This window comes from Lonchura striata, chromosome 1 (genome assembly GCF_046129695.1).
Source record: "Lonchura striata isolate bLonStr1 chromosome 1, bLonStr1.mat, whole genome shotgun sequence".
NCBI classification, from domain to species: domain Eukaryota; kingdom Metazoa; phylum Chordata; class Aves; order Passeriformes; family Estrildidae; genus Lonchura; species Lonchura striata.
Genome location: NC_134603.1, coordinates 32,061,087 through 32,074,981, shown reverse-complemented (window position 1 = coordinate 32,074,981; position 13,895 = coordinate 32,061,087). Strand labels below are relative to the sequence as shown.

Sequence of the window (13,895 nt, the reverse complement as noted above, 5' to 3'; positions counted from 1 at the left end):
TACTGTTTTAAAGCTAGTAAAGTCTTACTACTGGAAATAGTTCTGTTCAGTTTTGCCAGTAGTTCTGGACTGCCATGTTCAAAAAAGATGAATTTATATCAGGATGCGTACAGAGAAAGTCTGCAAGATTGGTAAAGGGAATGAAAATTCCAATCAGGTGAACAATCCTTGACTTAGGCACTAAATGAATACAAAGAGAGGTCCTCAATCCCAAAACACATTGTTTTTCTACAACCAAATACTTAGGAATAAAGAAAACAATAAGTATTCTATAAGGTAACTGATAGGAAAGATTTAGTAATAAGTTATATATAGTGACCATTTGAACTAAAAAGTTGAAGTAAATAGGTGTGTTATTAGAAAATGTTCAGAATGTGGTTCTTTGCTTTTGTGGGTCATTATAGCCTCCACTCACTATATGGGTGCATTTAAGATAAGTTTCTGTCTGAAACAAGGAGAGCAGAAAATGACAGTAAGTGAAAATGAACCTCAGAGCTATAATCTGTATTAGCATGCGAGTACAGGCAGATCCTTGGAAAGTAATAACAAGATATGACTCAACCCAATTTGACAGGTGAAAGAAAGGGCAGACATGAGAAGACACTAAACTGGCAAATGGAGTTCCATTTTATCTATCCAATTTTAAGCTAAAGAACAGTACACAGAAATATGAACCTCATGGAAATACAGCAGAAAAACAAAGCAAAACCAACTTTGCTTCTTCCTATAGCAACTTTCCAAGCCCTGTGACAGATGAAAATGGGCTGCAATGCTGATGCAAGTGGGACAGATTACTTCTATGCCATTGTGAATATGGGACTAATGTTCTACAGAGCACCCCAGGCATAACAGAGGAATATTCCCTTACAGGTTGTGCATGTCTAACAGTAAAGCATTCTCCAAAATTCAGACTTTAGCCAACCAAGACTGTCAGGAATTCCACTGGACAGTAAAAAACCTATAGCTCTTCCCACTAATAAACACATTATAGAATTAATCCAAATTTCTGTCAATTTATGATTGCTGAAGTCTTTGATACCATCCTGAGTAAACTATTAATCTGAGCCAAAGTTATATGCTTGATACTGACTTTTCAACACTAAACTGTTTTCATACAAAGAAATAATCATCAAATTATTAAAAATGGAAAATAAAATCTCCTTGAGCAATGTACACTCTTCATGACATACACGACTTCCTTCTGTATAAAATACAACAATTCAAGATGGAATCAACACTTTAACTTAACACAAAACATTTTCACTGCAATAAAACAAACAGTCACATAAAACCCCAATCTACAATTACCTGGTTGGTAGAAATTTGGTGAAAGTTCTCTGGCAACTGCTCTTGCAATATCGCATTCCTGGCGAGCAGCCTGAGCAGCCTGATCCGCAGCATCAGCTTTAGCTCTTGCATGTGCAGTTCTGTACAAAGCAGAAAACAATTTATATGCAGAGAGTCTTTAACAGGTGCATCAAGCATGTGAGAGCAAAGGACCTCAGCTATTATACACTATCCTGTACAGTGCACTTAGGCAATTGTTGTGAGGAACTTCAAATCAGTGAAGTATTTCAGGATCAAATCACTATTCCTCGCAGCTCTTTAGTCCTGTTCATCCTTGGATCATATTTACTTGCAGGAACACAATTTACAGCCCAGGCTTGTAATTAAAATTTCTAAATAGAAGGAAAGACTAGTATCTGAGAAACACAGGATTAGGATTTATTTACATGTTACCAGAATGTGTACAGGAGTGTACAGAAGGTCAGACTGGGCTACCACACTGACTCCTAAACAGGGTTTGGGAGTTCAGGACACCTGGTGTTCAAAGGGACTGAGGAATGCTACTACCTTCACCACATTTCAAAGTTAATTCTGGGTCAGTGCCAGGTGCCCTGTGGAAATTTCTGAAGGGCAAAATTCAAGTATATTGGCCCAAAAATTAGAAAATGTCTTCCACAATCAGATCATGTTGGTAAGGAATAGCCTGGAAAATGTGTTTAACATTTCAAGAGGCTTTTGTAGAAATGGGAACTTAACTGTCCTAAATACTTGTAACTCACTGAATTTCAAATCCAAAAACAATCTGAAAAGGCAACTTTTCTGAAGCCAAGAAAACAGTATGGAATACTCTGGTAAAGCAATCTGCACTCTGCTTCCACTTTTTTCTTGCTATTTCTCAAAAACCCCCAAGAACAGCTTCCGCAAAGGCCTATGATTCCGGACAGCAAATTGATAGTTGTGTTACTGCAGGTTTGCATCACTTCATGTCCCATCTTCCCTCTCTACTTCATTTTCCACACAGTCATCTGTTTAAAAATTCCTGATAGTAGTGATCTCTCTGTGCTTCTACAGCATTAGCACATAGCCTAGAGCTATGAAATGGCTGTTTAGAACAGAGGGGAAGCAAAACACGACAAACCAGTAGAATATTTTGAGATTCTAAAGATATTACTAACATTTCTAAACCAAATACATTAAATTTTGTCATCTCATCACATTTCTCATAACATTCTAGTAGAAAACTGACACAGAAGTACGGAAAGAATTAGTTAGCAGGACAACAGTAACAACAAATTTTATCCTATGTGCCTGGTAACAGCAATGAACAGCAATTAAATAAATGAAAATTCCTAACAACTTCACTGTTAATATTCAGTTTAATTTTCAAGACATAAAGAAGGGTTCTTTGTGTTTTAGATAAAAGAAGAATTAAATGTTAGCATTAACCAGAATGAGCATCGAGAGATTAACAGTATGCCAGACTTTGCATTTCTAAAAGGATGTTTAATCCCGTAGGGTACTAGTATAAACACAGACATAAAAAACCACATAGACAGTTTCATCTGTGGTGCCTGGAGAAGATTTATTTAAGTTACATCCTCCCTAAAATGTGTGTGGGGATAAATGTTGAATGTTCTTTCAAAGCTTAGCTTGTCATAATTTACTAGATAAATATTAGCCTATGCTGCCTTCTTGAAGGTCCCCCTAGGCCTGTGAGAAAAAAAGATAATGAGCAAATGAATTGTAACACCTTTGTTTTGTGCTCAGGAAGGGGGAAAGAAACTGTTAATAAAAACAAATACACTGCATAAATCCCATATGTGTTCTGTGCAGTTCATGAATGGGTGTATGGTATGTTCCTGCTTAGTACCAGTAATCAAACCCGTTGTTTCTCTACAATCATTATTTTCAATTAGATGAGCTATTCTTAGCTCCTGCATAATTATGTCTATGTAGCATAAACCTAATGAAGCAGTCCTAGCACTGGGACATTGTTCTGTGAGACAATAATGTAGTCTGCTCATAGATAAACTAGACACTGGTCATCTTTTTGTGATGAAAGAACAACCAGACTACTCCCATATAAAAATAGTCTAATACTATTGCTACTGCTAAGACAGACATTTTAAAAGCTAATATACTAAAAAAACAGCACCAGGAAAGCATATTGCCTGGATAATACATTTATTTATTGATGCCCATGAATTTTCTCTACTATTATATACGAAAAGCAAAACAGACATTCTGTTGAAAAGTGCAATATCAATTAGTTAAGAAATTAAGTGGTGACATGAGTAAGAAGCCAGTGCAACTCTGTCATATGAAGCTGGGCAGAGCAGGTCACAAGAGGAAGAAGCCAAAGGAACAGAAGGTAAATGAGCACAGCTTTCCTTGGCTGCCTCATCTCACAGCTCTTTTCTCAGCTCGCACTTCCCGCTGCTCTGCCCCTTTCGTAGTCCAGCAGAGCAGAACGGGAGCGGCACTGCCAAGGCGTGTCCTGCAGCCACACACGGAGCAGGGCTCAGGGCTGGGAGCCCAGCCCTGCAGGGCAAGGCACGCACCGTGTTCGCGCTCCGGGGCAGGCCCCGGCCAGCCAGGCCGCGGAGCGCACCATGCCAGGCCGCGGAGCGCACCATGCCAGGCCCCGGCCAGCCAGGCCGCGGAGCGCACCATGCCAGGCTGCGGAGCGCACCATGCCAGGCTGCGGAGCGCACCATGCCAGGCCGCGGAGCGCACCATGCCAGGCCGCGGAGCGCACCATGCCAGGCCGCGGAGCGCACCATGCCAGGCCCCGGCCAGCCAGGCCGCGGAGCGCACACATGCCAGGCCGCGGAGCGCACACATGCCGTGCCGAGACGCTTTCCGGCCCGCCCCTTGCCCCGGCGAACGGGAGGACGCGGCAGAGCCGAGCCCCGCGCGGAGCAGCGGCTCCGCGCACTGCCCGGCCGCGGCTCTCCGCAATTGTTTGCTGTTTGTCACCTTGGCATCTGCCTGCTCCACTGGATAACTTCAGCTGCGTGCATTTTATCATCCCCATTCGCAACTGCATACTTAGATAATTTCTTAACTTCTTGCACGCACACTTAATTCTAAGCGTCAGACTCAAATAATTTTTCTGTTGCTATTTATTTCCCTGGGTTTTTTATACTGACTTCCACATTTGATCTGCCTGTGTGTTTTCCAGATGACTTGCTTACAATTACTGCTGCTTGATACTACGTTTTGTCTGTACTTGTTTTATTCTGCCTTGAACTGACCCACACACTATCAGACTAGTATTACCAGAAACTATGGAGAAATATTTTAGTTTTGAATGACAGGGTTTGTAAAGGAGAACTATCCAAGCAGAAATAGAATCTATTTGCTCCATTTATGCTTCCCATAGTTTTGGAAAGCTTTCTTTACCTTCCATTTTGGGAGCAAATTTGTCACTGTAGGGTCTCCAAGTTTTGTTTGCTATCAGCAATTATTCATAGAAATTTAAGTCTATGACATAGCATGTCAAAATGACCCACAACTGAATGACCACCATCTACTTGAGAGTTGATTTTTTCCTCCAGGGAACTCTCTGTCCTTTGTTATGACAAGAGATCTTTATGAGAACTCTTGAAAGCAAAACGCAAAAAAAAAGTCTCCTTTTCTCTCGCCAGCCAAGAAAAAGACTGCGGTAGATTTTTTCCAGGAAGGATTGATCTCATGTTTCAGCAGCAAAATAGAAATTATGCAGGAAAGAAGGCAGCAATCCACGGATTGCAAAAGAGTACAGAAAGATAAGTAACCTGCTTTACAATGCTGCATTCTAATCCATAGCAAAGGATCTTTAATGACTTTAAGTGAATAGCCAGCTCTTTGTAAAAAATTATTTTTCAGCAACTGCAATACCTAATACATACTAGTAACTTTTGAATTACTGTATGGTTATATGTGTATTTGTCCCAGAAAATATCAGGACTATCATTAATATTCCACATGATGTGGCAAACACACACTTGAAAGCTTTCACATGAATACAAAAATTAAAGTATTTACCAAAACCAATTCACATTTAGATGGACAATCTACCACTTCCCTAATGAATGCACAGCAATGGTAAATTTAATGAAGGCAGGGGCTACAAATTAAGTTGTAATCTGTGGCAGGAACCAAACTGTACTTACATTAAAAAAGAATTTGTAGCTATAGCTCATGGGGAGTCCTGGTACCACATGGCAGCATGTGGAGTCCCTACAGATACCTGGTTGATACCTGATAAGCACCAGATACCATCAGTCTCTGTAATCAGTGAGTGAGGGCTAGGGGAGCAATGCCTGACTGAAAACCTGAGAAACTGCATACCAGGGTGTGATTTTTAGAGCAGCCTAAGTTTTCTAGATTGTGGGACAACTGTTATCACCATTGATAACTTTCTTTTCTGGGTTTCACTGGGTAGGTAGACAGGAACACATCGTATTAACTACACTCAAAAATTATAAGCACAGAGCCAGAGTCTTCTTACAAGCAGCTTCTTTCAGCAATACTATGGGCAGATTTCTATCTATTTATGTATGAAAGTAACTTGAAGGAGGAGTGCTGAGGTTTGAAGAGCTTAAACAATATTATCTCCCTTTCTGCAGCAACAATGCTTATATATAATGCCATGTGCCTGGAATGCATTATGTAATGCTTATCTAAATTTAAAACCCATTTAGAGCTGTCCATTACCCTCCAGATTATTTTGTATTTCCATGGTATCCTTCAACGCACTTGTAATGCTGCCTCATTCAGAGTCAACTAAAAATGTAAACAGCATATGTTTACTTTGTTACATTCTTCAGATTTTATTAAACACAGTGAATCCAGCATAAAGCTTTCCAGGAGTTTTCTTTCTATTTCTTAAAATTATAAAAATAATTTTGCTTTCTATTTGCCAAATATATGACACATAATTATGCTCCTATCACATTATCCTAAACTAGTAATACTTACAATGTTAAATTAACAGATTTCCATATTGTAAGAATAAAAATATCAGTAATGACCAAACCTACATGAAGTTCTCAAGAGATGTTTTTTATCATTGACAGCTATCAGGTTTATCTGTGTAACATTATATACTGTGTATGTAACATTACCAATTACTATCCTTCTTGAAACTCAAATTCTCTAAAAAAAATCCTACCTTCCTAAATTCTAAAATGCAGTGATTGTTCCAGGAAGCAGAGAGTATTATGCTGAGGTTTTTCCCCCAAGTATAAAGCTTTTCAACACTTTCACATTTGTTTCTATCTGTCAAAGAAAAACCTCACAATCTGCAAAACCAAGTTCTGGTAAAATTGGTACACAGATCTGTAGCATTTCTAGGTAAAATGAGCTGGAATGAAAGACTTTAAGGGAAGTTCTTTGGTAGACAAATTTTTTCTTTGCCCCATATTATTTCTATATTCTCCTGATATTATCTATAATGAATGCTTAATTATATAGAACATCTATGCATTTTTTAACATTACAAGTGAGAGACTGGCATTTATCAAGTGTGACAATCATTCTTCTCAGCTTCTTTCAGTGATAATACTGGATAAGAACCAATATTCTGCTATGGTAGAATTAAAAATACATGACTCTGTAGAGCTACCTAAGAACTCCTGGCTTCATAACTCTCGGCAACTCATTGCTGTAATAGCTTAAAAGTGAGGGTAGGTCACTTGCTGAATACCAGCAAGAAATGGGGGTGTCTGAGAGGAATTGAAAGAGGAAAAAGACTGACTAATAGATAATGTAATACAACAGCTTCAAGCAATAAGTAATTTAAAGCAATCCTAAACTCCAGATTGAATTAACAAAATGAGACATATGCCCTCAGCTACTTTATCTACCTCCTTTGTACTTTGCTGATTTTTAAACTCAACCTGCCACTCTTCTTTATGAACTAACTTCACTCAGTTACTGGACTAGCTTGGTACTACCAGTGAAGTCTGTTGTAGTAAAGCATGAGCAGGTCTATTATGCAAACACTGCTGGCACATCAATCTGTATCACCTTACCTAATAGAATTTGCTTCTGAAAACTCCTCCTTCCCAGCCTAAATTAATTTTTCATATTTTTCAGTCCTTACTCAGAGGAACTTAAAAACCACTGATCTTTAGTTAGTAATGCCTGAAAAATTAAGGAAATTCCTTACGCTTGGCAAACAGCCAACCTCATTTCAGTACTTGAAAACATAACCTGGGGCTAGTGACTGGTAAACCAGATGTCAGTTTTAGGCATAAATAACAGCATAAATAGATTTGGTGTATGTCCACAGAGATTTACAGGCTAACAGTGTATTGTGCCAGACATCATACTTTAATGAAGTATTTTGCCAAACACATGTAAAGATTATGGGTCATGTACCTTATCTTGTTTACCTTGATTTAACATACTTGAACTATTTTATTAAGGTTTCTGATTTTTTAGCCTATGGCAATGTATTCAAACAGTAGCATAAATTACAAGCAATTAATGAAGTACATCAAAATGGATTAAAAGCTAACTGTGGCACATTTCAAAGACAACGTAGAAGACATCAAAGAAAACAGCTGACCATGTCCTTTTTACCTTAGGAGTTAGTTTGTTGTTCCAGAATTGTTTAATATTTCACTTTTAGAATGTCTCAATACAAGCTAATACTGCGGTAGAGCTGGCAGGTTACACAACTTCTGAATTCTGAAAAACCCCAAGGACAATTTACTGTAACCTAAAGTTATTGTAATCTACAGTTTACTGTAAAATGGAGTTCAATTGTAGCAACTCCAAACCTCACTGCATTTAAGTGTACCAAAACAAAACACTGGGAAACAAAAATCTAGCCAATTTGGAGAGGCCATGGAAAGCAGCACAAAGACAGATGACACCCTGCTGGCCGGTCCCACACACTGCCACAAAAGGAAGTGTTAATGTGCACTTGATACATTTAGAGACAAAAATCAAATATAAACTAAGGAATTTGTTTTTGCTTTACTACATAATCCAGCATCCATAAAACTACAAAAGGTTTTATGGATGCTGGATTATGATAATGAGGCCCAGCTCATCCACATCCCAAGAAGGAAAAAGTAATGTCAGGACCACAGAATAACTGTGGATCTAAAAAGACAAGCTTTTTGACTTACACTTTTTGAGCCTTTTATCTACTCGCTCTTGAAAAAAAAAACCACTGAGAGGCCACTTACAAAGGTGTACACACAGGTGTCTGACAGTGGAGTATGGGGAAGAATTAGAGAGGAAGAGAAGATACAACTGCTCCCATGACTAGAAGCTGAATTTGGGCACAGTCAACCTTGAAACCTTATGGGTGTATTTTAGAGAGAAAATGACGGATATTTCCAAGCCTTTGCAATGATATTAAGCACTATAATAAAGTGCTCTTTAATCCATTTTCTGAGAAAAGAATTACATAGTCTTTTGTTTACAGGAAGTGAGATTAGTTGATTTTGGGACTGTTTACATTAGGTATTTCAGACAGAAGGCTCTAATCATCTAATTGGAGACACCCATCTTACTCCATTAAAATAAGAAACTTTTTCAGTTTGGATCTCTGAACTGTACAAATGTCAGACTCCTGCAGTGCTGAGCATAAACATGCCCTGCTGTGCCTACAAATATGGCAAACATCAATCTAGGTGCTTGTTGAGGAATCAGCTGCCTTCTTATGCCAAGATTTAGAACATATTTGTATTCTCCTTCAGACCTCTAGGGTCCATAGTAATAAACCCAGAAGAGCTCAGCAACTCAGGAGTGCCAAAGTAGTAATTTCTGTAAAAGCAATCACATATACACAGTGGTTCAGATTTTTTTAGATAAATAAAGGACAGCATCCTAAATAAAATGTATTTCTGAAAATCCACTTTCAACAATTGACATAAATTAGTTCAATCTCCCTAGTCTTTCAGGCCCTCACTCTTGCTCACCTATTTGGAAAAAACTCACATGGAGATGTCTGAATTTACAAAGTTTTTTTGAACTGCTGTTTGAATTTGCATCACTAGAGAGGCTGTTTTACATGGCACTCTCCTTAACTTTAGGTGTCCCACTAGCCTAGCATTATTTATAGGCACACCAGATACTCTGCTGCTGTAAAAAGGAGCTGGCTTTTCATGTGATGATGCTTAAACTACACTGTCAGTAGTTTGAATGAATGAGTTTTCTTTCATATTGATTTACTTGACCATAGCACTGGCACAAAAATCACAGAATCATTTAGGCTGGAAAAGACATTTACGACCATCAACTCCAACCATTAACCAAAGACTTCCAAGACTGTCTGCCACTAAACCACATCTCTTAGTGCCCCACATCCAGAAGTCTTTTAAATACCACCAGGGATGGTGACTTAACCACACCCCTGAGCAGCCTGTTCCAATGGTTGGCAACCTTTAGGTGAAGGTTTTTTTTCCTAATATCCAATCTAAACCTCCCCTATTGCAGGCTGAGGTTGTTTCCTCTTGTCTTCTTGCTTGCTACCTGTGAGAAAAGATTGACACCCACCTCGCTATATGTTAAATATGGCACAGTCTTCAATTTCATCATGATCAGCACCATGCCTTCAAACAGAATGCAAGTTTTCCTCTGGGAAAATGTACACTTTGGACAAAATACAATTTTGTATACTATGCTCATTGAGGGTTTTCTCCCATTTTTGCCAATGGTGAGTCATTGACAGTATTTTATTGTCACATAGATTTTGATGTATATTTATCTATCTTGCTTTATTGGACAGATTGTATTCTATTATATTTTACTACTAAGCCTCCTTAGTAAGCAGTATTTTCTTCCAGTTTCCTGAACCCATAATATTAATTCCTGCAGACAAGAAGGGACTAATTTTTGTAAGGGATAAGGGAATAGCTGCAAACAATTTGTTGTTTCCAATCACTAAAGCAAATTGTATTGTTTAGCTGAAGAGAGCTTCTGAATCTAGCTGGAAGCATGAGAAAAGATAACCCCTTGAGCTTCAGCTGCTCTTGATGATATAGTTAAGTGAAGAAAAACAAAAAGGAGATAAATATGTTTATCTTCCTTTCATCATAGTATACAAGTTTCATGAAAAGAAGAACTTAATGTAATAATGATTTTGCACATTCAAGGAAATAGGAATGCACGGACCACTGTGATCATTTGCTTAGATAATTTGTAAGGTATGTTTAGTGCATTGCACTTCCCCTCACCACAGATTTTTTTTTTTTTTTAAAAACTGTTCTCCATCTGGGAAAATAATAAAATAAAATAAAATAAAATAAAATAAAATAAAATAAAATAAAATATAGGTATGATGACTGCTATCATCAGCACCAATATCTGGAAGCTGTTCTACACTCTTAAGTATAAGATAGCAATAACATTGTTCCAGGGAAACAGCTAGATGAAAAATAAGAAAAGCTTACAAGAAGAGATTAGGAAATTGTTTTGTGTGCAAATGGACTGTTTTATCTATTCAAAACATTGTCTTTTTCAGTGTTCTACTGATTTTTACCACTTTAAATTACTTAAAAAAAAATCCCAAAATGTGACATCAAATGTCATTATTCAGAATGTTTTTTTTGATAGAATAATTATAGTTAGAAAACTTTTGAAAACTCTACTAATCAGTAAACTTACTCAGAAAAACTATGTCAAATGTCATCCATGACAATGTATCCTTTAATCTCTCCCTTATACAGAGTAGATGTGTTTTTTTAATATTTTTTTTTTAATTTCAAGGAAAAAGAAGTCCACAGTGTTAGAGATATTTTACAAAGAATACCAAAACTTTTGGAAAGTAACTTGTGTAATATAAGACCAACATCTGATCTCTCTGAACACCAAAATATATGTAACTTGCACCACACTTGTTGGATGAGAACTACATTCCCAGAAACAAGAGGGGAAACGTGCAAAATTAGTTAAAATTCTGTGGAGTTTACTGGCTTCAAAAAGTGCAAGATAAACTCCCCACTCATAAGTACTTCTGGGAGCATGCTTCATTCTTTTTCTAAATGACTTTGACAGTCTGTACTTACTATATTGCTGTTTAGTATCTTATTTGCTTATTTGGTTTTCTCCGTTACAAAAGTTCAGCACACACATTTGCTTACATTTTCTCAAAATAAAGTAATATTATGAAATTAAAATCTTCATAACAAATGAGAACAGAAAGGACACAATGGCCATGGAATAAACATTGAAGAGCTTTGTGCATTGCGCAAAATTGTCTAGAAAATAATACAAAATGAAAATATTGCCTAGAATATAGTTACGAACAAAATACATTTTTATGAGATAGAATAGTGGCATGTATGCACTTGTAACAAAAAAAAGTTTGGTGCAATGAAACTATTTAAATGATAAACATATTGCCATGAATTCAAATAATCTGTGGCAATGTTACAGAGTTTTTTTAACAGCTTTTTTAAATCTTTAGGCATTAAAATCTAGTGCAATACTCTTAGCCTTCTAAAGGCATTAACTGTGTTTAAATTTACTTTTTGTGTCCTTAGCAATCTAAGAGCCAAAACTAAATTGGGCTTATCTTTCTTTGCATGGTTCATTTCTGTTCCCTGATTAGGTGCCAGATGTCCAGAAAAAAAAGCATTGATAGAAATATGTCTAGCAAACCTCTCTCGAATAAGTTCTTCCTTTTTCAGTTATTTAAAGATAACTGTTAAAAAATTCACAGGAATATGTAAATAACAGAAAACACATATATTACAATTGAGTAGCTTAATTAGAAAGGGCCTAAGCTCTCCATGAAAGACAAGTACTCAAGTGTAGGGATGGCTATAAGTAATTTGCCTTTTCTCCAGGCTGACAGATACAAATCAGGCTGTTCATATTATATATTAAACATCAAGAAACCAAACAGGTTAAACAAGCAGAGGAAAAACTTTGATGATACTTCCAACTGTAAACATATAATTCCTCTTAATTAAAGAGCAATGCAGATTGAAAATAACACCAGATCATTTCAGACATAGGGCAGCTGACAGCTATTTCACAGGTTTTGCTATCTCCAGCATGAAGGAAATGCAAAACCTGACTTTATGACAAATGCAGTTAACAGCTTTAAAATAATCTTCTCTGATACACATACCCCCCTCCAATAAACATCTATGCACATGTTTTCTCTCTGTAGTTATCTATAATGCTGCCAATATAGCTTTGAATAAACAACCACCACATCCTATCAGCTACCAGAAAAAATTGAAAACCCAGGAATGTTGCTCTGTTCTGGTTCACATAGGGCTGATGATCTTGCCTAGATGCCCAAAAGGCTTTTGTGGCATCCAGAGACTGCTGAGAGTTCACAGCAGCTTATTTGTTCCTGCTTAGAGCAGTCCTTGACTGCTTTGTTCAGCTGAAGTCATGCAGATCTGCACAGTAAAGCTGAGGATTTGTCGTTGTATTACATATTTAGCAGTAACCATTCATGAGAGCAACAACGTACTCTAGACTTAGGAAAGTCTACTGTTTTAGACCTTCTGAAAAGAGCTGGTCATGGTCTATTTGCTTCCTTTTTTTTTTTTTTTTTTTTTTTTAATTCCTTCTTATCACAGGCCTTGCCTGGAGCCTTGACATTCTCTTCTAGTCTCCTCTGAAAAGCAAGCGCTTTCTTTTTGGAGTTACTAATAGCAGAATTTTAAGCTGCACGCCATGAAAAAGAAAGCAAATCCCAAAAGAGTCAGTCCTAATGTCTCTTTGCCCTCTCTTCACACAAACACAGATGTATCAGACTTCCCAAGGTTGATAGGTTTTACGGACACAACTGTGACACTGGGACAGGTGGCAAGACAAGAAACTTCTCTTAGGCAACACCACATGCTTCCTCTCCCACCAAAAACCTGCTCCTACTGAGGCCCAATATTGAGAGCTGGTGCTTGAGATCAAGATTGGCAAGCACTTCCTGAGCCTCAAAAATGAGTCTCCTAGTAACGTCACCTTTCTAAACTGCAGGTATTTGAGTTTTTAAGAGCATCAGAGAAGAGCCACATGTTGCTCCCTTTCGCATAGCAGGGCTACCAAGGCTTGCCAGAAGCATTGCTCTATCTGCACCGAATAACGGGGCTGCATGCACATGGCAGTGCTTTCCAGAAGTGCTGGCCATGACTAAACACACACCCAGCTAAGTCCTGCACTATTATGGCTTCAATAAATAACACTACAGGAGTAAGTGCTGCTACTCGAGCAATTCCTGTTGCTGACAGCCAGTGGTAACTGCAAGGGTCTGAACACCAGGGAGTGACAGGAAAATATTTGCACCTGCTACTTTTCCTGAGGACATTAAAGCAGCCTCACCATGTCAAGGGCATGTATCTTGGCAGGGAAAGGCCTGATAAATTCTGGGAAAGCAGTGTCCTGGAATAACCCTGTGGGCTGGATGAATTATCCTAGGATCACAAAATCATAGAGTGGTTTGGGTTGGAAGAGACCTTAAAAATCATCCAGCTTCAACCCCCTGCCATGGCCAGGATCACCTTCTACCATACCAGGTTGCTCAAAGCTCCATCCAGCCTCACCTTGGACACTTCCAGGGATGGGGCACCCATAATTTCTTTGAGCCACCTGTTCCATCATCTGTCCACCCTCACAGTAAAAAATTTCTTTTTAATATGTAATCT

General features: G+C 38.0%; 1 protein-coding gene across 4 annotated transcripts in view; it reads right to left on the bottom strand.

Annotated features, from left to right (window-relative positions):
- The window catches only part of JPH1 (junctophilin 1), an 83,267-nt gene that overhangs the window by 26,341 nt on the left and 43,031 nt on the right, over positions 1–13,895 (bottom strand). For all 4 annotated transcript variants that reach the window (XM_021530589.2, XM_021530590.2, XM_021530592.2 and 1 more), the window contains exon 3: positions 1,309–1,427. In XM_021530589.2, the coding sequence (XP_021386264.1) occupies positions 1,309–1,427 (119 nt within the window). The remainder of the gene's footprint in view (positions 1–1,308; positions 1,428–13,895) is intronic.